Here is a 20,925-nt window from a genome sequence, read left to right on the forward strand (position 1 = left end):
GGTGGTCTCTTAGCAGTGGCTGCAGAGGGCCGGGGTCCCGGGGGTTGGGGGTCGGGCCCCAGCAGGCCCCTTCACCTTCTTCTTGCTGGTGATGAGCTCATAGGACTTGACGTCGGAGCCTGGCGACATGAAGTCCCCGTAGAGGATGGGCTGGAAGGGGCAGACCTCTTCGAAGGCCACCTCCCACTGCTCCATGCAGCTCTCCAGGAGCTTGTCAAACCAACTGCGGTCCTCCTCGTTCACCAGGCGGTCGCGGAACACACGGCAGCTCTCGTGGTACCACAGGCGCAGCAGCTGCACCTTGTCCTGTGGCCGCCCAGCGTCAGTGCCTGCTCTCGGCCCCACACCCTCGGCCACCTCTCAAAGCACCTGGGCCTGGCTCTCCCACCAAGACCCGGCCAGGGCCCTGGGTGTCTGCTGTCTCCACAGAGGGTGGAGTCCACACGCTGACGCCTGGGCCTCTCCACCCCCAGCTCCAGGCCCAGCTGTGCCTGCGGGGTTCCCAGCTCAATTAGCTTCTCCCCTCTTAGGGTCCCCACAGCTCCCCAAACCCCAAGCCCAAGAGGAATGCCCGATTCTCCTTATACCTTCCCGACACCCCACATCTAACCACTCACTTGACTCCAAAGCTCCCTCTGACTCTACCCCCATCCTGCTGCCACCTCCATGCTGACTTCCCTGCCTCTCCCTGGGTGACGGGACCGCCCTCAGGAAGCCCCAAAGCTCTTCTCTCGACTCCTTTGGCTATAGCTGGGCAGGGCCAGGGCTGGCATCTGTCCTGTTCACACTACGCCCTTGACGCCGGGCCCACACACTGACCCATCCATTCCCCATCCCAAAGTGCAAATCTGCCCCCTACCCACCCCTCCGCTCCCATCACCTTCAGGACTCTCTCCCCCTGCAGCCCACAGAGCCTGCCCAGCACACCTGACACTGCTCCCCGCTGCACTCCTGCTCCTTCCACCTGGTACCACTCACTCTTCCCCTCAATCTTCTCACACACAGGGCTTCCATCAGGAACCCTCCCTCCCTTGCCATGCCCTGGCTCCTGCTTTTGTGTGATCCCATCACAGCCAGCATTCTAGGCGTGGATTTCACCTGCAAGATGGGACTCAGCTGCATGAAGGCAGGGCTCCTGGGGGCTTGGTACTTGTTGCCGTGTCCCCAGCTCCACCCCCTGCCCAAGGGCCTGGCCAGATCAAGGCTGAGGAGTGTTTGGGTAGGAAGGCCTAAAACCAGGGAGGACTGTGAGGGCAGTGTGGGCACTCCACTGCTGGACACTGGGGAGAGGGCCCACCGGTCCTCACCTCGACCTTGGCCGGGTCGGCCATGAGCATGCCCTGGAAGACCTTGGAGAGATCCCTCAGGTTGAAAGTGTAGTGGGATTTGGCTGGGGTGGGCAGCAGCTGGGAGGTGATGGTGGAGTACACCATGATGGTGGCTTCCACGAGGGGATCCGTGAAGTGGGCAATGTTGGGGGCCCCGGCTGTGGGAACAGGAGAGTGGCCCTGGGTCACAGCCCCTGCAGATCCGGTGTTGTGTTCTCTGCACACGCCTTTCCCCAGCCTGCATGCTTGGATTCTGCCCACTCTGCAGCCCTCTCGGATGCTACTTCCCCAGCAAGGTTTTCCTGGTGTCCCCCACCATGGGGTGAGGAATCTCTCACCCGGAGCTCCCCCCTTTTATATCCTTATCACTGATATAGCCTGTCCATATGTTGGGGCACTGGGACACATTCATGGAATTGAGAACACTAATGGGGCCAGACCTGAAACATGCCACTCTGAGCTGTGCATGGGGAGGGTTGCATGGCCCACACGGGGTTCAGGAGTGCACCACAGTGGACATGGAGGCCTGGGGCTCAGCCATGACCTTGGGGGCTTATCACCCCCTTGCATTTTCACCACTAACATAACCTATTTGCTTGTGCTTTGAAAACGATCCAGTTCTTTGCTGGGAACCAAAATTCTGTCAGTGGGAATTTGGGGTAGAGGGAGCCCCCAGAAGAGGGAAAGAAGCAAAGAAGGGGCAGGACGGCTCACTAGCCCCAAAGCGGGCTCACCCATTACCACAGGGACTGTTCTAGGTGCTGGGCACAGAGGGTGGCCCCAGCAGACACGCTCCTCACCCCCAACAAGTTGACTTTCTTTGGGGGGAGACAGACTCTGAACCGACTGACAGTAAACAGGCGATGGAGAATGTGTGGAGAGAGGTTTGGGGAGAGCCAGGGCTGGGGGATTTGACATAAATGCTGGGGAGGCCTTGCGGAGGAGGGCACTTGAGCAGAGACCCAAAGCCTTAAGGTGCCAAGCAGGTTCAGAACTGGAGAAGGTGTTCCAGAGAGGGCATGGCCAGGGCAAAGGCCCTGAGGCGGGCATGTCTGGGGGGGTTAAAGACTTAGCAAGGGGTTGGTGAGAGCAGACAGTGACGAGGGGTGCCCACCACTGCCGGGACCTGGGCTCTAGTCTGCGTGAGATGGTTGAGCAGAGGAGGAATGTGATCTGATTCAGCGTTTAAATGGGTCCCTCTGGCTGCAAGTGGAGGATGGATAGACCTCCAGACAGACAGACAGATGCAGGGGGTGAAGACAGAATCAGGGAGACCGGGGTGTGGGGGGCTGCTGCAGTGGTCTATGAGTGAGGGCTGGGGTGCTGAGCAGCACAATTCAGGGCGGGTTCTGGAGGGAGAGGCAGCAGGACCTCCTGAGAGAGAAAGAGAGCGAGCAAGTCCCGATGGTGCCAAGGCCCTTGTCCTGAGCGAGTGGAAGGACAGAGTGGCCATCAGCTGAGACGAGTGGAGCGCCAGGTGCTGGTGGGTCAGGGGCTCGGGTTTGGACATGTTCAGCCTGAGACGCCCGGTGGACATTCAAGAGGAGACGTGGGTCCGAGGTTCAGGCAAGAGGTCTGGACTGAACACACAGACTCAGCGGCATCCGCACTGAGGGGTTTATCGCCAGGGTGGGATGATGATGTCGCAGAAGAGTGTGTTTAGAGGGAGGAGAGGCTGAGAGTAAGCACCCTGCCCACCTAGGAAGGCGACTGGGAGGAGGAGGGGTGACCCCCACAGACAGCTGACAGCCCGGGAAAGGTGAAGACCCAGCTGACCTTTGGTCTGGACGCCGTGAGGCTGCTGGTGACAAGAGCCCTCTCCGGGGACTGGTGGGGCTCAAGAGAAAGTGGGAGGGAGGGCTGGTGCCCGCAGGAGAAAATGCTCTTGGGGCGTTTTGCTCTCAAGGTGACAGAGAAATGGAGCCAAGGCTGGGGGAGGGGGTAGGGAGGGGCCAAGAGAGGGGCTTGTTTTGTGTTTTGTTCTTAAGATGGGAGAAATCGGGGCGTGTCTTCACGCTGATGGAATGGCCCAGTGGAGAAGAGAACACTGATGTCAGTGGCTGTCAAGCAGACAATAGGGGATGGGACTCAGGCCTAAGAGGTGGGCTTGGCCTCATACGGGAGCAGGGAAATCTGTTCACAGGAACAGGAGAGAAGACAGGGCCCAGGGAGGCCTGGGTGCAGGTCAGCAGTGGATATGGAGGCCTGAGGAGGTCTGGAGCGGCCAGTCACCCTGCTGCAATAAGCAGCAGATCCGCTGCCACACGGGGGACGCCCAACACAAGCTCAGGTTGCTCCTGGCTCCAGGCTCATGTCCTCTCCTCACAGCCTCTGCTTCTTCACACAGGGTGGGACTTTGTTGGATTCCTTATTCATTCATTCAACTTGCATTCACCTTGCTTCTACTATGGGTCGGACACTCACCCAGGCACTGAAAGACTGACCGGCCATGTAATGGTGAATGAGCCTATGCAGGCCGTCGGTGCTGGGCAACCTAGCAGTGGCCCGAGGTCCCCTCAGGAGCCTGAGGATGGTTCACTGTGGCCCCTGGGACCCGGCCTCAACGACATCCAACTGGAGTCCAGGGCTCCCCCTGGAACCAGTGCCCCTGCCCCATCCAGGCCTTCCCAGGCCCTGCCCAGGCCTGCACTTACGCACGGGCTCCCGGTAACTCTTTTCTCCGAGGAGTCCATCTAGAGGGTTGAGGGAGAGACACGGGGCTCAGAGTTAGGTGGGTCCCTTGCTGCCCACCTTGACCGGCTGTGCTCAGCTGGGCAGCCCCAGAGCAGCCACTGACCATCACCCCCCTCCTCAGAGCCACATGGCCCCCACCTCCAAGCTGGGCATGGGGGCAAGTTCTGGCCTATAGCCCCGGGGGGCAGGGCAGGCCAGGCCAGAGGAGGGAAGACCTGACTCCCATTACCCACCACCTGGCACAGTGCCAAGTGGAGTTCAAAGGTCAGTGTGTGTTATGTAAGAAGTGGACTGGTTGGGGGAAACTGCATCCTGGGACAGACTTTTCTTCAAGCTCCATGGAAGATCAGGACCATTTTGTCCATTCTATCTTGGTGGCACTTCCTGATTTACAAAAGTAACATCCTTTCACTAGCCTTTCTACCATATATGCGTGTACTTATATGGATGAAAATACATGTATACATATGTATAAATCATATATTCCGCAGTTACCACATGCCAGGCTTCTTGCTAGATGCTCTACATGCAGTGTCTTATTTAACCTTCACAACTCCGGGTGTTGGGCACTAATATTATCACCCATTTCAGATGAAGAAACTGAGGCTCAGAGAGGTTCATGAATTGGCCAAAGGTAACATAGCTGAGTAAGGGGTGAAGCCAGGGCTGATGTCAGTGGTTCAGCCACTCGGCCCTTCCCAGTGCTGCCCAGCTGTCCTTGGTGTGGCTTACCTGGCCGAGGCTTCTGCCCTAGCCCATGGCCTCCTACCCAACTCCTGCCCGATACTCACCCATCCAACTGCCCAGGATGGTGGAGAAGATGCGCTTCTTGCTGACCTCATCCATCTCAGCAAAGGACAGGTAGTTGAAGTGGCGGGTCAGCCGTGGAGTGATGGTATTCCTGCCACCACCGGGGGGGCCCATGGCACAGACAAAGTTGATGTCCACCAGGCTCTTGAAGGCTCCTGGAGTGGGGGCAGGAAGTCAGAAGGCCCTGCCCAGGGCTACATTAAGACTTTTGTAGGCCCTGGGCACTTTTGCCTTCTTGGGCCTCCTCTTCCATTAAAAAATATATATATTAAAAATTATAATTCACCACAGTATTGGTACATAGACAAATATATTAATATTATGCATTTTAAATGTTCTTTGACCTAGAAGTTCATTTTCTCCTTGATTTTAAAAGACATTAAAACACTTCCGTGGACTCTCTGTGAGTCCGGTGGGCCCAGGCCCTGTGCCTACTGCGCCTAACGGGTGAGGCCCTGGCCCTGCCCAGCACACCCAGCTCCGCCCCGCTGGCCCGGGCGGCCGGCACGCACCGATGATCTTGCGGTCATACCAGCCACCGTGGTCCATCCACTGGCGCAACAGCTCGATGGGCGGCTGGGCGCCATATGTCTCCAAGGCCGGCATATTCAGGTCATCGATGAAGAAGATGAAGTTGCGCCCCAGGGGCGGCCCGAACACGCCCTTCCGCCTGTGGGAAGGGGCTGTGTGAGCCCAGCACCCACGGGTACCAGGTCCTCAGGGAATCCAGGGTGGCAGGATGGCAGCTCCACCTCTGGGAAGCCCTCACTAACTTCAGGCTACCCCGAATTGCTGGGCCTCTTGAGCAACTCCTTGTCCCATTCTGAGCGTCCTGGGACATCATACCTGGCTGCTCTGAGTCTTGCCTCTAGGCAGATGGATAACAAGTCCCGCCCGAGTGCCCAGCCCAGGGAGAGCACCCACAGAAGGGCTCGGCGGGGATTCCTGATGGAAGAAGGCTCCAGAGGAGTTTGCAAGTGAGCCCAAGGGCCACCCGGGAGGGGAGGGGGGACAGCAGCTGGCCGAGCCAGGCTGGGGGACATCGGGACCCAGGAAGGAACCAGTGTGCCTGCCTCTTGTCCAGTTTGCTGTCGATGAGGTCCTGGGTTTGGTTGGCTGAGGTGCGGGCAGAGAAGGTGAGGAAGTGGCTGATGTATTCCAGCGGCAGGTTCTTGAGAAGCTTGTTGGAGATGGTGAGGGTCTTCCCTGTGCCCGTCGGCCCGATGCACAGCACCTAGGAGAGCGGGGGGCACAGGGTCAGAGCGCTCTCACAGGGCCCAGCATGCAGCACGAGCTGCCGCCCTGTCAGTGTGGGAGCCAGCCACTCCTGACCTAGGCCTTGGGGTGGGGTGAAGCAGGGGATGGCAGGGGCACTCACGGGCTTGTGGTTGGTGAGTAGCATGTCTAGCAGGTAGGACATCTGGATGGTGTCCATGGTTGGCACGATGATGTTGCAGTAGTTGGTATCTGGCATCATGGTGAACGAAGCTGAGGAGTCCATCCACTTCACCCAGGCAACCTGGAACCACAGGTGGCACAGGGTGGGCCTGGAGCCTCTCCCCGTCTCACCCTTGGCCAAGTGCACCAGGAGGGCAAGGAGCGGCACTGCTGGGACTCAGCAAGAGGGTCCAGGTGAGGGGCTGCTTCTGACAGAAACAGGAAGCCCTGTGCCCACTCTCCGCACGGGGTGGGGGACTCCCAGAACAAACCTCCAGGAATGGGGAGCTCTCTGCACACAGCTCCCCAAGTGAAGGCTTCCCTGCATCCAGCTACCTCAGTGGGGCCAGTCTCTGGGCCTCTGCATGAGGGAAGTACTCTGGGAACTGGACAACCCAGAATGCAAAGGTCTTTGCTGTTTAGCTTAGGCTACCCAAGCATGTGAGGGCCAGAACCATGGGGCTGGCATCACCTAGATGCTGAGAGGTCACCTGGCCCGCTCTCCCCCACCATCCCCACCTGCACGCATCCCTTCACCCACAGCCCTGACTCAACTTGCAGACCTCCCTTGATGGGGGTGTTCACTGTGGTCAAACCCAAATGTCCCATTGGGAACGGTACTGATGGTTAGACTCAAACGTGCCCCGTGAGACCCCCAGCAGGACCCTATGCAGTAATCATCTCTATAGATGCCTCTCTGGCCCCTCCTCCTTCTGGGCTGGAGTCCTGATCCCATGAGTGTAGGCTAATGGGACCCTCGCTGGCTAAGAGGAGAAATGGGGACATCAAGACAGGCCATGGGGCCTTACTCCCCCACCCTTGAGGAGCCCAGCCCCTGGGCAAATGGGGCTTTTAAGTAGAACTGAGCTGATTAATCCCTGGGCTCAGCATCAACACAGGGGAGGCAGTGTGTATGGTTGGGAAGGGAGGCACTCCGACAACTCCCAGTCCCAGGTTCAAGTCCAGCTCTGCCACCAACTAGCTGGGCGCGATAGTTCTGAGCCTCAATTTCCTTGTTTGGGAAATGGGCACAATAATAACCACCCTGTGGGTCTGTGAGGATTCAGGAGATGATGCAAATAACCCCAGCCTGAGACCTGTGACCATCAATGCAGCCTCTTCTCTGCAGTCACTATTCATCGAGGAGGACAGCCACCACCCAGTGGGGCCCTCCCTGTGCCGGCCCTCCCTGGGCAGGTCTGCAGTCACCTGCTTGCCCTCATCATCGTCCTCATCGTCAGTGGTGCTGCTGATGCCTCCGTCCTCCAGCCTGTAATCAAACACCAGCCCCTCCTCCGGAAAGAGCAAGGTCAGCTGCGAAGGACCAGGGGGAAAACCAGGAGGTGAGACCCGGTGGCTTGTGTGGCTACTTGTTTCTGAGGGCCTGGGCCTGGGGGACGGCCCCAAAACACCCAGCATTCAGCGTACGCATCCCAGACCTTGGACCCCAGCCCAGGAGCTGCCGCCTCTCACGTTTTCTGTCTTCATCTTGATCCTGAGCCAGTGGCTGAAGCTGATGCGACTGGCGCTGTCCCCTGTGGCACCCACACTCCAGATCAGGGAGAAGATGAACCAGGGCTCGATCAGCTCTGGGATGCGACTCAGCTTTTCGGGAGGTATTTTCTTGAGGCCCTGGGGACAGAGGCGGGGACAGAACTAAGTGGCCTGAGGAAGCCAGGGGGTGGGGGGCAACCCTTGGCCTCTGCCGCAGTTTTGCGTCTGCAGCAGACTGGACGGGGTGTCCCATGACCCATGTGAGCCAATCTGATTCTCTTTTCCAGGAAGCTGGACTTGGGATTCAGGGCCCTCAGGTGAGGAGAGAAGGCCCCCAGCCCACTGCTCAGAGCTGCACCTCTTTAGGCAGGAAGGGCTTGAAGAAGCAGTCCAGCAGCTTGAGGAGACTCATGGTCAGGTTGCTGTTGGTTGAGGTGATCACCTCCTTCACTGAGGACCGGACGAAAGTGATGGACCCCTGCAGGGGATGGACACCCAGCTCTTGTGGCTGGTGGCCATAGCACCTGGCTGCCCCACCTGGGCTGCCACACCGTGGCCTCACTCACCTCCAGGAAGCTGACAAAGAGGGCCTTGAACTGCTCCTCAAAGGGCTTGAGTAAGGCAGGGAGATGCCTCAGCCAGCACTCGACAAAGGGCATGAGCCCCAGGATGCTGGGCTCCAGGTACACCATACCACAGCGGGATACTGTGGCTGGGGAGGCCACTGCCAGGTCCTGCACCTCAAACATCATGGTCATCGCCTGGTGCCAAGATGAACTGCGTGAGTGGGCCAGCCGCCAGCCTCCACGGCAGGGGAAAGGGCTGCAGGGCCATGGGGAGGGGTTGCCCATCCTGCAACTGTGGGCAGGCCACGGGGCAGGCGCTGGGCCAGGAACAGGGCTGGGGTGGGGGCAAATGCAGGAACGCTTTGGCCCTCAGCTGATAATACAGCCCTCTCCAGAGGCCAAGAAGGAGTCTAAGTCAGGAGATTCCTGGGAGCCCTCTGGCCAGCCTCGGGTCAGGGCATTTTGGGGTCCCTAGAGCCCTGGGGAAATCCGATGGGAGCTGTGTGCTCTGCTCCAGAGCCCCGCACCTGTGTACATGGACACAGGGTCACACTGACCTCCAGGTGTTCTCAGAAGGACTCAAGAGACTGGCTGCTCTTAGGCTCAGGCAATACCACTCCTTCTCTAAGAACTGCCCCACACTTCCCACCAGGCAGCTGTTCCCATGTTCTCCAGACTCCAGGCACGTTGCCAGTATGCCTAACCCAGACTGGGCCGATATGACTGCAAATGGGCCTGGGAGGCACAAGACAGCATCAACCAGGAGCTGGGGTAGTTGTCCTGGCCCTGGGCTCGGAGCATCACAGAAAGTGGGTCTGCCGAAAGGGCAGCACCGAGCAGCTGTGTAGGACGTGCCTGCGGTACAGGACCCTGGGGATGGGGAGGGCGCTGTGGCCCCAAGAGGGAAGGGTGGAGGGGGATGAGGCTTGGCTAGCGTGGTGTGGCCTCCTGGGCTGTGGAGGAGAGCAGAGTGAGCAGGCAGGCGGACACACCTCTGTGAGCTTGATGATCTCCCCGGAGCTGAGGCACAGCTTCTTGTTGTCGTCCAGCACCGTGTTCATGTTCTCAATCCAGACGGCGTCCACCGGCCCATCGAACATGTACCACTTCTTGTTGGTGTCGGAGGCGATGGCCCCCACCCGGATGAGGGAGGAGAAAATCCCATCTGTCCTGCAGCCACCAGGGAGGAGAGGGCTGTAGGTGCAGGGGAGGCAGGGCGGCAAGCACAGCTGGCTCCCAGGGAAACCTGGATCCAGGCTGGCCCTGCTCTGCTTTTGTTTTTTTCTTAAATATCTTCATTCATTTAACAATTACAGTAAGGAAAATGGGACTTTTTGGTATAATAAATGTAATGAAAATGTGTGCTTATATTCTCTCCCTGCTGAGTCCTCACTAAAGTTCTATTAAAGGAGGATGAAGAGTAATATCCCCAAAAGAAAAGGAAGATGAGGGGACTTTCCCGGTGGCACAGTGGTTGAGAATCCGCCTGCCAGTGCAGGGGACATGGGTTCGAGCCCTGGTCTGGGAAAATCCCACATGCCTCGGAGCAACTAAGCCCATGCCCCACAGCTACTGAGCCTGTGCATTAGAGCCCACGAGCCACAACTACTGAGCCTGCGTGCCACAACTACTGAAGCCCACACGCCTAGAGCCCATGCTCCACACAAGAGAAGCCACCACAATGAGAAGCCCGCACACCGCAACAAAGACCCAACACAGCCAAAATTAAATAAATTTACAAAAAACAAACAACAACAAAAAAACTACAGTGTCCTGGAATTTAAAAAAAAAAAGAAAGAAAAGGAAGATGGGGGAGGAGGCAACACAGAAACAGAGGTCCACACAGTCCCGGAAGACGGACAGAGATGGAGAAGGGGTAAATGACCTCGCAGAGAAAGCAGGGTCATGAGATGTATCTAGTCCCTGCCAGAGAACCCAAGAAGCCTCAGACTTCAGAGGCACCAAATGCCAGGGAAGGGGGTGGGTAGGAGGGCATTTTTCTGGTCTGATCCCCAGGCCCCCACCTACCCACACAAGAGCCTGGAGTAGGCGTGGGTGAGACCCTTCACCAGAAATGGGGGAAGCTAGACAGGCCCACATTCAGAAAGATGGGTGACTGCCCCTCTCCAGTGCCCATCCCCCACTGGGTTCCAGGACACTGGGACCAAGAAGACACCCCAGCAGGAGACTGGAGACTTCTCTGGAGAGACAGAATAGCCCTGGAGAAAACCCTCAGGTGCTGACATCTCCCAGTTTGGTGCACTTCCCCTAAAATGCACGTCTCAGCCCAGGAGCAGAGGCCCCGAGAGAGACCACCAGCCTCTCGTGGGTACTAACAAAAGTCAACATGTACTGAGAGCTCAGCATGTGCTACACTGTCCCAGCCATCTTCCATAATAATGGTGTCATTTTTATCCCCACTTTGCAGATGAGGGACAAAGGTCCAGGGGGTGAGGTGGGTCACTCAGTGAGGAAGTGCAGTGGTGGGTAGTGTCCCAGGCATTTGGGCTCCAAAGCTGGAGCTCCCGACCTTCCACTTGGCTCAGGGAGGGTCGCGGCCCACGGCCCATAGCCTGCAAAGGTCTGGGAGCAGGACGGTCACTGGAGGGGTCCCAGGCCACTCACCACTCATGGGTGAGCAGGTCAAACTCCCCGTACAGCTGGCCCATTGTGATGGACTTGGGGTTGAGCACATAGTAGTTGACGGCCTCGTACACACCGCCGCTGATGGACGGCTGCCCTTTCAGCGATGTCATGGCAGCTGCCAGGACTCTGTAACACTGGGGAGAAGGGCCAGCTGAGAGTGAGCCTCCAAGCTCCCTGGAGAGCAGGGCTGGAGTGGGCTGTGGGTCACAGCGGGCAGGAGGGTATTCTAAAGGCCAAGGAGGCACGAGTGGGGGCCAAGACCCCTGTTGAGGCTGCTCTGCCCTCAGGCCCACTGTCTGGGCACTGGGCTGCCCAGCTAGGCTCCACTTATATTAGTCTTTTTTTTTTAATTTTTATTTTATACTGGAGTATAGAGAACAAACTTATGGTTGCCAGGGGGAAAGGGTGGGGGGGAGGGATAGATTGGGGGTTTGGAACTGACATGTACACACTGCTGTATTTAAAATAGATAACCAACAAGGACCTACTGTATAGCACAGGGAACACTTACGTTACTCTTGCCAGAGCCTGTGGGCCCAACGAGCATGAGGCCGTGCCGTACCACCGTGGTCTCATACAGCTGGATACACTTGGTCAGGAATCCTGGAAGGACATGGCAGGGAACCCAGGGATCAGAGTGGGGGCTTAGATCCTGGTTCTGCCACTAGCTTGCTGTGTGACCTGTGATGGGTTACCTCACTCCCTGCACCTCAGTTTCCTCATCTGTAAAATGGGGATGGCAGTAGTACCTACCTCATAGGTAGAGGCAGGTGAAGCCCTGAGCACAGAGCCTGGCACAGAGCAGGAATTCTCTGCTAATGGCCAGCCATTATTTCCACTGTGACTATTATTCCCTAACATCCACTGGTTGGGTGTCCAGCTGGCACAGGCTTGCTCAGCGAGGAACTGTCACAGGCCTCGAAATCAACTTCAGCTCCAAAGCAACCACCCAGCCTACTGAGAGCACAGCCCCAGGGAAGTGCTGGCCAACACGAGGCAAAATCCCAGGGACAAGATCCAGGGTCAGGGGCTTCCCTAGTGGCACAGCGATTAAGAATCCGCCTGCCAATGCAGGGGACACGGGTTCGAGCCCTGGCACCACAACTACTGAGCCTGTGCTCTAGAGCCCGTGAGCCACAACTACTGAGCCTGCGTGCCACAACTACTGAAGCTTGCGTGCCTAGAGCCCGTGCCCCGCAACAAGAGAAGCCACAGCAATGAGAAGCCCACGCACCCCAAAGAAGAGTAGCCCCCACTCACCACAACTAGAGAAAGCCCGCGTGCAGCAACAAAGACCCAATGCAGCCAAAAATAAATAATAAATAAATTTTAAAAAGATCCGGTGTCAGTCAGGGTCTCTGACTGACCAAGACCAGAGCTGTAGGGGCAGGTGCCTGCTGCAGTGGCAGGCCAGACCCACACAGGTAGGGAATGAGCACATCACTTTAGCCCAAGAAGAGGGGTCCAGGAGAGCTATGCAGGTCTGGGAGCCCCTGCCAAAGGGACAAGGTCCAGTTATTTGGTGCTGGCAAAGCTGCCCCAAGGCCGTGAGGGAGAGAAGACTGTGAGGCTTCATTCAACTCGCCTGCTGGGGCCTCAGCAGGCCAGGGGCGGTGCTTAGGGCCGCATTTGTAATGAAGAACGGTGAAGGGCAGGGGTGTGGATAGGCTCACCATCTTCCCCCAACCCAGACATCAAACCCCATTCCCACCCCAAGCAGGTGAGGATGGGGCAGAGGAGAGCCTCTGTCAAGGAGTAACAAGGCCAAGGGTGTGGTCCAAGCTGTGACTGCTCCTCCACGGGGAGGAAGGGCAGCACCTGCTTCCCCACTGTGAAATAACAGGCAATCTCTGTATCGTCTCTGTTCCTGGTTCCTGATGCAGAGCTTCTCAAACCCTTGTAAATAGGGGTGCTTGGAGAACCTTCAAGTTCCAATACTTAGTCTCTGGTTCCTGACACAGAGCTCCTAACTGTGTAATTTCCCAAGTGTTAGGAACATCTTATGTTCTAATGAGGCAACTCTTGGTGGTGAACTCCTGGGAGGGGACTGGTCACCAGAAGAAGCTTGGAACTTTCAGGCCCACCCTCATTCTCCGGAGACGGGAGAGGGTCTGAAAGAGGAGTTAATAAGTGATCATGCCTGCATGATTAATCCTCAGAAAAAGATCCCAGAAATAAGGGTTTGGAGAGCTTCTGGATTGGTGAGCACATCCATGGGCTGGGAAGGTGACTCACCCCAACTCCACAGGGACAGACCTCACCCTATGTATCTCTTCATCCCGCTGTTCATCTGTATCCTTTTTATCACATCCTTTATTATATAATAAATCAGCAAGCGTTCGTGTTTCCCTGAGTTCTTTGAGCTGTTCTAGCAAATGATCAAGCCAGAGGAGGGGGTCATGGGAACATCAGATTTGTAGCCAAATAGGACAGAGGCTGTGGGTAACCTGGGGACCCAGTACTTGCGACTAGTATCTGAAGTGGGGGCAGTCTTGTGGGACTGAACCCGTAACCTGTGGGGTCTGTGCTAACTCTGATTAATGTCAGGATTGAATTGAATTGTAGAACACAGCTGTGTTCGAGAATTGATGAGCGTGGGGTAAAACCCCATACATCTGGTGTCAGAAGTGTTGAATGTGAGAGTGAAGGAGAGTTTTTCCCTAGACTCCCACCACCTGAAGTGTCCCAGCGGAGATAGGGGCAGAGAGCCCCAGCCTGCCACATGCCTGGCCAGGCGGGAGGGACCCTGAGGCTGGACGGCAACCTGGGGTGGCCGGACCCAGCCCTCCTCTGGCAACACAGGACGGCAGGGCCAGGGGCTCACCATCCACGTCCTTGAGGTTGTTCTTCTCACAGGCCTTGCGTATGGCCTCGTCCAGGATGCCGTAGTCAGTCACCTCCTCCTTGATGGTGGGGAACAGGTCAGACACGATCCCAGAGAAGAGCTTGAGGTCCTCCTGCAGGAACTTGGGCACATTCACGTCTCGGATGGCCCGGAGGCAAATCAGCTCCTGCAGCAGAGGCCCAGGTCAGACACCCCTCTAGCTGCTCCAGAGCCTCCCTAGAGCCCTACTCCCCAGGCACCTCTGGATGCAGCTCACCTCATCCATGCTGGGATTTTCTCGCTTAAGGTTCCCGGCAGCTGAGATCACAGTCTTCACAGCTCTCATCCCGAAGTCATAGTGATCCTGTCACCACCATACAGGAGGAGGGGTGGCTGAGCATTGTCCCTCTCGGGTCTTCTGTCTGGAACACTGTCTCCCACCTGACATCTGGCCGTGCCTCATCGCCTAGCTCGTAGCTGAAGTGTCACTTCCCCTGCAGGCCATCTGCACCCACCTGCATGCCCCAGCCTGGGCCAGGTGCCCCACTTTGGGCTCCTGTGGTGCCCTCTACTTCACTGCCCCAGTGGCCCGCTCCCCTTACCAGGTTACCTATCCTGCACCCCTGCTTGCCTCTTGGCCCCTGAGGGTGAGGAGTCTGCCTTGGTCATGGCTCAATCCCTGTGGTCCCAGCACAGCGCCAAGGGCAGGAGGCACTCAAGTTTTGTTCAAAAAGGGAATGAAGGAGTTTCCCATCTGTGCCACAAGCAGACTTGCCTCGATGGCCTTTGAGCTTCCTTCTAACATTCATCATATCTCTCCAGACCCACCCTTTCGGCCGTACTACCTTGGCTTTCCCCGCTTTTGCCTCTGGTTCTGTTTCTCTCCATTATATAGCAGGTGTGTTGGAAATAGTTAAACTTATCATTTTGCCTCATGGTGCCGAGACCATGAAGCTACATCTGGACCTGACCCACAGACTAGCACATTTCCCAGAAATCTTGGACTTGGAGCTGGATGAAGAGACTGGGCTTGGCTTTGGGTCATCAGCACTTGGGAAGGGTTGACTGCATTTCCAGAACCATGTGGGGATAGCTGCTCTATTGAGGGGGTACATTTTTGAAAGTGGATGGTTAGAAAGAAGGGTGTGTGGAGGCGCTGGCACCTATGGTGCACTCTGTGGACAGCTGCTGTTTTTCCCAGTAACAGAATGCTCCTCTAGCCCATGGGTTTCGGTGGGCCCCACCTGGTCAAAGGCAGTATGGTCTCCCAAGCCACAGTGATGGGTGTTCATGCATGAGCAGGTCACCTAAAGAGAGCCCATTAGGGTGACACCAGGGACTTTTTTGGAACCATTACGAAACTAAGCTGGTAGCATGTAAGCCCAGAGCTAGGGCTCGTCTCTGCCACTGCCAAGGGGGAGCCTGCCTGAGACTGGAGCCAAACAGGAAAGCTCATCCGCCAGTGCTGGTGCCTATACCAACAGCATGTGCCCCTAGAACCTGGGCTCAGCTCACTGAGTGGAAGGCCCTGGTGTTGGGAGGTTCGGGTGGAGGGGGTGCTAGTTGTCCCGCTCTGGTCCCACGAGACCTAGGTGCACTTGCTCTCCAGCCTTGGATTGTGTGGCTCTTGGTCTCTTACTGGCTGACCCTCGTTTGCACCTGAACTAGCCCAGGTGGGCATCTGTTCCTGGCTCCTGCTCCAGCTCCCCTGTGCACCACATGAGCCTGGCCAGGCTCCTGCCTACTTAGGACCTCAGTGTCCTCAGCTGAGAAGTGCGGATGTAATTCCTATCTCCTAGGGTTGCTAGGGGAAGGCAGCAGATCTCAGACCCTGGAACCTGGTTAGGGCAGGACCTCACCTGGGAACTGAGCTGCTCGGAGGACAGCTTGAAGGTGGTCGTGATCTTCTTGGCCAGCACATTGGCCTCATTGAAGCCAAAGGAGTAGAGGGAGATCTCAGCGATCATGGCGTAATCCGGAACCATCATGGCCACAGGCCGGAATAGTGCCTGGGGCGCATGGTATACGTGTGAATGGAGAGGCCACCTCCCCTCCCAGAGCACCACCTGCTCTCTGGACTGTCTGGTCCTCTGAAGGAAGCTCCACTGACTTCCTCCCCCACCGATGCTTGGATCCTCCCTCCACTGCGCCTGCCATAGCTGAGGCTTATACCCCGCTATGAGTGGATTCCTCTGCCCATTAGAAACCGGTCCTTTGTGTTGACTTGAACATGCCCCTTACCTTCTCCCAAGCCCTGAGGACAAGCCTGGGCCCTCCTCTCCATGGCTGGGGGTGGGCTTCAGGGCCCCTGGGCAGGAGGGCTGCCATGGGGAAGCACAGTCCCTGATGTCCAGCAGCTGTGTGTACTTGCATAAGTGCTTTAGCATCTCTGAGCCCAGGCCACAGCTCTGATGCTTCCCAATGCCCTGAGCAGCCTCCTGGACAAACCTAGGCCTGAACTCACCTTCAGGTTATCGGGCAGCTCCGTGCGACCAGCGTATCCCGGGTTCATGGTGATAAACACAGCACAGGATGGCACAAGTGGGATCTCGACGCCTTCAAACATGAAGCGGTCCACCTACAGGGGTAGGGAGGGGTTGGCTCACCTGCCCCATCCTCTGGATGTTCCCCCTCATCCCCTGTTGATGCCCCTATCCTGGCTATAACTGGTCAGCCTGGACTGGACCCCTGACCATGGGTTGGCTCCTCTCTCAGGATCTGGCCTAAGACCTCTGGTCCCAGTGGCTACCCGTGGCCTCCCAGGTCCCAGGTCCTGGAGGTCTTCACATATCTTCTTCCACCCCCATTTCCCAACACTGATTCTCCTTAGACCTGGGCAAGCTCAGCCCTTACTAGGACCCAGGGCCTTACTGGGGTCAGGACACCTGCCAGCCTCCCAGCTCTTATCCCCAGGAGAAGACCTCTGACCACCCTGAACAAAACTAGAAGAAGGACAAATGGCTGGGACTTTCCATAAGGGTCAGGATGTGGGGAGGGACCGCTTCATCTACTGCAGCTTGGCCTAGGAGCTGTACCCAGAGTGGGGTAAGGATATGGGGCTCCCCGACTGGCTTCAGAAGTCCCCCAGAGACAGCTCTGCTGGGGTGGGGGGGACTGCCCAGTCCCCTGTGAGATGAGAGAGGCTGGGCTTAGGGCAGGCCTGAGCACCTGGCTTCTCACCCCACCAGTGTTGGGGGGCTGCAAGGCGGCATGGGCGGGACGGGTATAGTTGAAGGGAAAACGTGGTCAGTTGCGGGAGGCGTGGACAGGGGTGGCCCCCGGGAGGCTCACCCGCTGTTGCTGTGCCTTCTGGATGGTGGTGATCTGCTGCGCCACCACAGACAGCACCTCGATATCGATGCGATTGAACTCATCGAAGCAGGCCCAGGCCCCAGCACTGAGGGGAGAATGTTGAGGGGGGATATGAGTTCAGAGTCCCCTGGCACCTCCAAGGGCCCCCGCCGACTCTGCTGGGGAGGAAGCCCTCAGTGGTGCTCTCCGTCAGCTCAGCCACAATCCCACTGCTCACCACCCCGTCCCAGTGGCCGCCAGGGGCCGAACCTTTGACATCTGTTATCCCATCCCCTCCCCTCCACCATCCCGTGAGGCTCCTCTCGGCAATGTCCCGGGAGAGCTCAGCCTTTTTGCCCTGTCTGTGCCACCTGCACACCCAGCCTTACCTGGCCAGGCCCTTGAAGAACTTGCCCATGGCCATGACGTCGAGCTGGTCGGAGCAGTTGAACACAACGGTCTGGATGGCCAAGGCCTTGCCCAGGTCTTTTGTGGTCTCAGTTTTCCCTGTGCCAGCTGGGCCAGCTGGGGCACCCCCAAACTTGAGGTGCAGGGCCCCAGTCAGGGTCAGGTAGCACCTGCGGGAGTGAGAGGAGATGGGTGTGGGCCGTGCACCTTCCTCAGGAGTCCCACAGACACGAGGAGAGAGAGCCCCCATCCCCCACCGTCTTGGGCCCTGTGGAGGGGCAGCTCCTGCTCCTCCCCATTCTCAGGGCCCCAGGCGGGCCCAGCCCTGGCTGCCAGGGTCAGGATTGGAGCCCTTGGCCACCTGACCAGTGCTCCCCCACCCCATGGCCCTGCAGCACTTGGCTCAGGGACCTGCCAGGATGGCTGACCTGTGGCCACTCTTCCCTTCCTTTCCTCAAAACCCAATTTGAAAATCCAGCTGCTACTAAATACAGGCAGCCAGAGGAAACAACTGATTGCTTTAGAAGTGTTCACTTTGTAAAGGGACTTGCCCGTTGTTTCTCTCAAGATCAATGCCTCTCTTGTGTTGAAAGGAGGATCTGACTGATAAAATCAATAAAGCCCACACCCATTAGATGCTTACTCAGCACCACACAGGTGCTAAGAGCTTTACACATCAGCTCACTAAACTCTCATAACCACCCTGAGGAAGCTGCAGAGGAAACTGAGGCATAGGGGGTGTTGAGCCACCTGCCCAAGGTCGCCCAGCCCATGACGGGCAGAGCTGGTTTTAAACCGGAAAGCTGAGCTCCTAACCTTTGATGGACTGACTGCGCCTTGTGGGCCCTGGACTCCTGGGCCAGTCAGAACTGGAGGGAGGGGCCCAGTGTGGGAGGGTACGTGGGGAGGGGGGCACTCACCTGTCTGTGAGGGGCGTGATCACCAGCCTCCCACTGTTGCCTAGGTACTCGTAGCCATAGATGAACTTGGCATTCACGGCCCGGATGTACAGGTTGTTATTCATCCAGTAGTACCTGGCTTTGCAGGGAGATAGGTTCCCAGGCCATGTGGACCACGGGCCATTGGGCAGGGTATGTGGTAGGGGAGAGGCGTTTCTTTTGAGGAGTGAGGGCATCTAGGCGCCCAACTTGCCCCAGGGCCCCGACGGCAGGGACCACCCTATTGTAGTTGACTCTCCACATCCCCTGACCCCTCCTGCTGCTGCTCTGGCCCTGGACGTGGCCACACTGCCTGCCTCCTCACCTCAGCTGTGAGATCCACTCGAAGTCATTCACACTGACCACGTTCTCCTGGATCAGCTTGTTCACCACATCCTTGGCGTGGACCTCGATGACGATTAGCGCTGACAGCACGGCTCGCTGCATGGGGGACAGCTTCCCCCGCACCAATGCCACCAGGTCATTGAGCTGCAGGAGCCGGGGGACACCATCAGGAATGGGCAGGGCCACGCTGCGGGCAGGCTTCCCCTCCCTTGTTCAGAGGGTGGGCTTCTGCCAGGAACAACCCCTCTATTCTGGGGGCTTCTAATGGTCTGGGATGGGTGGGGTGCAGTGACCAGGCAGGGTGAGGGCAGGCAGGGCACTGGTCACATGGAAAGTCTGGCAGGGAAGTGATAAAAACGGAGGCACATGCATGGCATCTGCCTCCCTGCAGCGTATGGTGTCAAGGGCCAGGTGAGGTGGTGGGGCCTGGCGAGGAGCTCGAGGAAGGAGTGTGGTGAGGAGCCGGTGCACAGAGTGAGCGCAGGCTGTGGGGTAGCCCAGGAGGGCTCCAGGAGGAGGCTCCCACTGTGACCTTCGGGAGAGGGGCATCTGCCTGTCCTCAGAGCTCCCCTCAGAGCCCCCATCCCTCTCACTTGTGGCTGGTCATGAGACACTCATTTCAAGGGTGTCTGACTTTCTACTCTTTGGCTCCAACCACAGGCCTCTTCCAGGATCAGTACACAACAAAGCTCCTGGAGGGGCTGGGCTCTCCCAGGGTGTGGGGTGTTTGTGGAGAACAGATGGTGACCCGCTTGAGTCCCACCTGCCGGGCGAGCTGGAGGAACAGCTGGGTACTGAGGTTGCTGGCCTCCAGAGCCTCTTCCACCTCCATGGTCCAGTAGGTCTGGCACCCGGCGATGGTCACCTGGCCAGGCCAGTTCAGAACCCACTGAGTCCTGAGCATCTAGGACGATAACACAGACGGGGCTGACCCAGGAAGCTGCCAGCCCTGACCCTGCACACTGTTTTTCCCTTAAATGTCATCTGTGCTTCTGGTCTCAGGTTGTTAATTCCACCTCGAAAGCAGAGAAGCCATTAAGCTCTGGGCCTCTCGGGGCTGGGCAGAGTCATTACTTCCTCTGCAGAGGAGACCTGGAAGCAGAGGGGTGGGAGCCCAGGACGGGGGAACACACAGTCCTGGGTTCAAATCCTGACTGCCACCTATGAATCACATGCCCTTTGGGCAGGAAACATCTCTCGGCTACTTTGTAGGATAAGGCTTAACCCCCAGGCTAGCTGCTGATTGTGGGGCTGAGAGAGGTAATGGGGGTGAAGTCCCATCCCAGGGCCTGGCACACAGTGAGTGCATGAAACATAACAACAGCAACTGATTATCACTAGGAGCCAGTCTCACTTTTCAGAGGGTGTTTTCAGATTCCTCCCTGAGTGGGCCCCAAGGACCCTTTGCCCCCAGAGACACTCTGGCTGACTGAGAGCAGCAGCAGCCAAGGCTGTAGTCTGAGGATGAGGTAGACAGGTAGCCCAGCCCCCGTGATAGAGGAGAGGCACTGAGAAAGGAGCAAACGGAAGAACGAGTAGGTTGGGAGGCTGCGCTGGGAGGGGAGGCACGGCTCACTGTGGGGTAGGCCTTGATGGCTCTCTCGATGATGTCCCGCACACTGGTCTTCATGCTGTGTTCCACCTCCCGCAGCCAGTCCTCCACGTTGCTGGACGGGTAGATGGAGAAGGACAACTGCACCTCCTCACCCTCTGCCGAGTACATATGTGTGATCTCCAGGTCCTCCTGGAACAGCAGCTGTGGGCAGGGGGCAGTTAAGAGTGGGGTTACCCTCAGTGTGCCCAGAAGCCCTGCCCACCAGAGCCCCAGTGCTGACCCCGCCTGTGCCCTCCACCTTCAGAAGGTGGCATTCACGTTTGGAAGAGAGCTCCACCTTGGCTGGGCCTTCCCTGACTGCTTGTGGGCAAGATGGGACTGCCTTGTCCCCAGCTGTGGCCCAGCCCACTTGGGGAAGGAGGCTAAGCCTGCCCTGCGTGTCCCCCTCCTGTGCAGGCCTGTGTGGCCTCCCTCGTAGATGAAGATGAGGGCAAGGAGAGTCAGGAGCCTCTGGCCTCATGAGTTTCTCAGCCTAGCCAGAACCTCAGTGTATGGCAGGGGCCAGGGATCCCCTGGGTGAGCTGGGAGC

General features: G+C 57.7%; 1 protein-coding gene across 1 annotated transcript in view; it reads right to left on the reverse strand.

Annotated features, from left to right (window-relative positions):
* DNAH1 (dynein axonemal heavy chain 1) overlaps nucleotides 1-20,925 on the reverse strand; it is a 93,123-nt gene that overhangs the window by 17,964 nt on the left and 54,234 nt on the right. Inside the window, exons 25-48 of the mRNA XM_007174730.2 lie at nucleotides 20,358-20,537; nucleotides 19,545-19,685; nucleotides 18,762-18,925; nucleotides 18,419-18,532; nucleotides 17,480-17,668; nucleotides 17,091-17,196; nucleotides 16,264-16,377; nucleotides 15,659-15,808; nucleotides 14,077-14,163; nucleotides 13,800-13,986; nucleotides 11,487-11,578; nucleotides 10,955-11,109; nucleotides 9,322-9,499; nucleotides 8,330-8,524; nucleotides 8,122-8,241; nucleotides 7,743-7,901; nucleotides 7,479-7,583; nucleotides 6,211-6,351; nucleotides 5,906-6,066; nucleotides 5,345-5,502; nucleotides 4,814-4,987; nucleotides 3,983-4,021; nucleotides 1,308-1,486; nucleotides 76-306 (exon numbers count right to left, since the gene is read on the reverse strand). Coding sequence (XP_007174792.2) covers nucleotides 76-306; nucleotides 1,308-1,486; nucleotides 3,983-4,021; nucleotides 4,814-4,987; nucleotides 5,345-5,502; nucleotides 5,906-6,066; nucleotides 6,211-6,351; nucleotides 7,479-7,583; nucleotides 7,743-7,901; nucleotides 8,122-8,241; nucleotides 8,330-8,524; nucleotides 9,322-9,499; nucleotides 10,955-11,109; nucleotides 11,487-11,578; nucleotides 13,800-13,986; nucleotides 14,077-14,163; nucleotides 15,659-15,808; nucleotides 16,264-16,377; nucleotides 17,091-17,196; nucleotides 17,480-17,668; nucleotides 18,419-18,532; nucleotides 18,762-18,925; nucleotides 19,545-19,685; nucleotides 20,358-20,537 — 3,519 coding nt within the window. The remainder of the gene's footprint in view (nucleotides 1-75; nucleotides 307-1,307; nucleotides 1,487-3,982; nucleotides 4,022-4,813; nucleotides 4,988-5,344; nucleotides 5,503-5,905; nucleotides 6,067-6,210; nucleotides 6,352-7,478; nucleotides 7,584-7,742; nucleotides 7,902-8,121; nucleotides 8,242-8,329; nucleotides 8,525-9,321; nucleotides 9,500-10,954; nucleotides 11,110-11,486; nucleotides 11,579-13,799; nucleotides 13,987-14,076; nucleotides 14,164-15,658; nucleotides 15,809-16,263; nucleotides 16,378-17,090; nucleotides 17,197-17,479; nucleotides 17,669-18,418; nucleotides 18,533-18,761; nucleotides 18,926-19,544; nucleotides 19,686-20,357; nucleotides 20,538-20,925) is intronic.

The sequence above is a fragment of the Balaenoptera acutorostrata genome, chromosome 10 (genome assembly GCF_949987535.1).
Source record: "Balaenoptera acutorostrata chromosome 10, mBalAcu1.1, whole genome shotgun sequence".
NCBI classification, from domain to species: Eukaryota; Metazoa; Chordata; class Mammalia; order Artiodactyla; family Balaenopteridae; genus Balaenoptera; species Balaenoptera acutorostrata.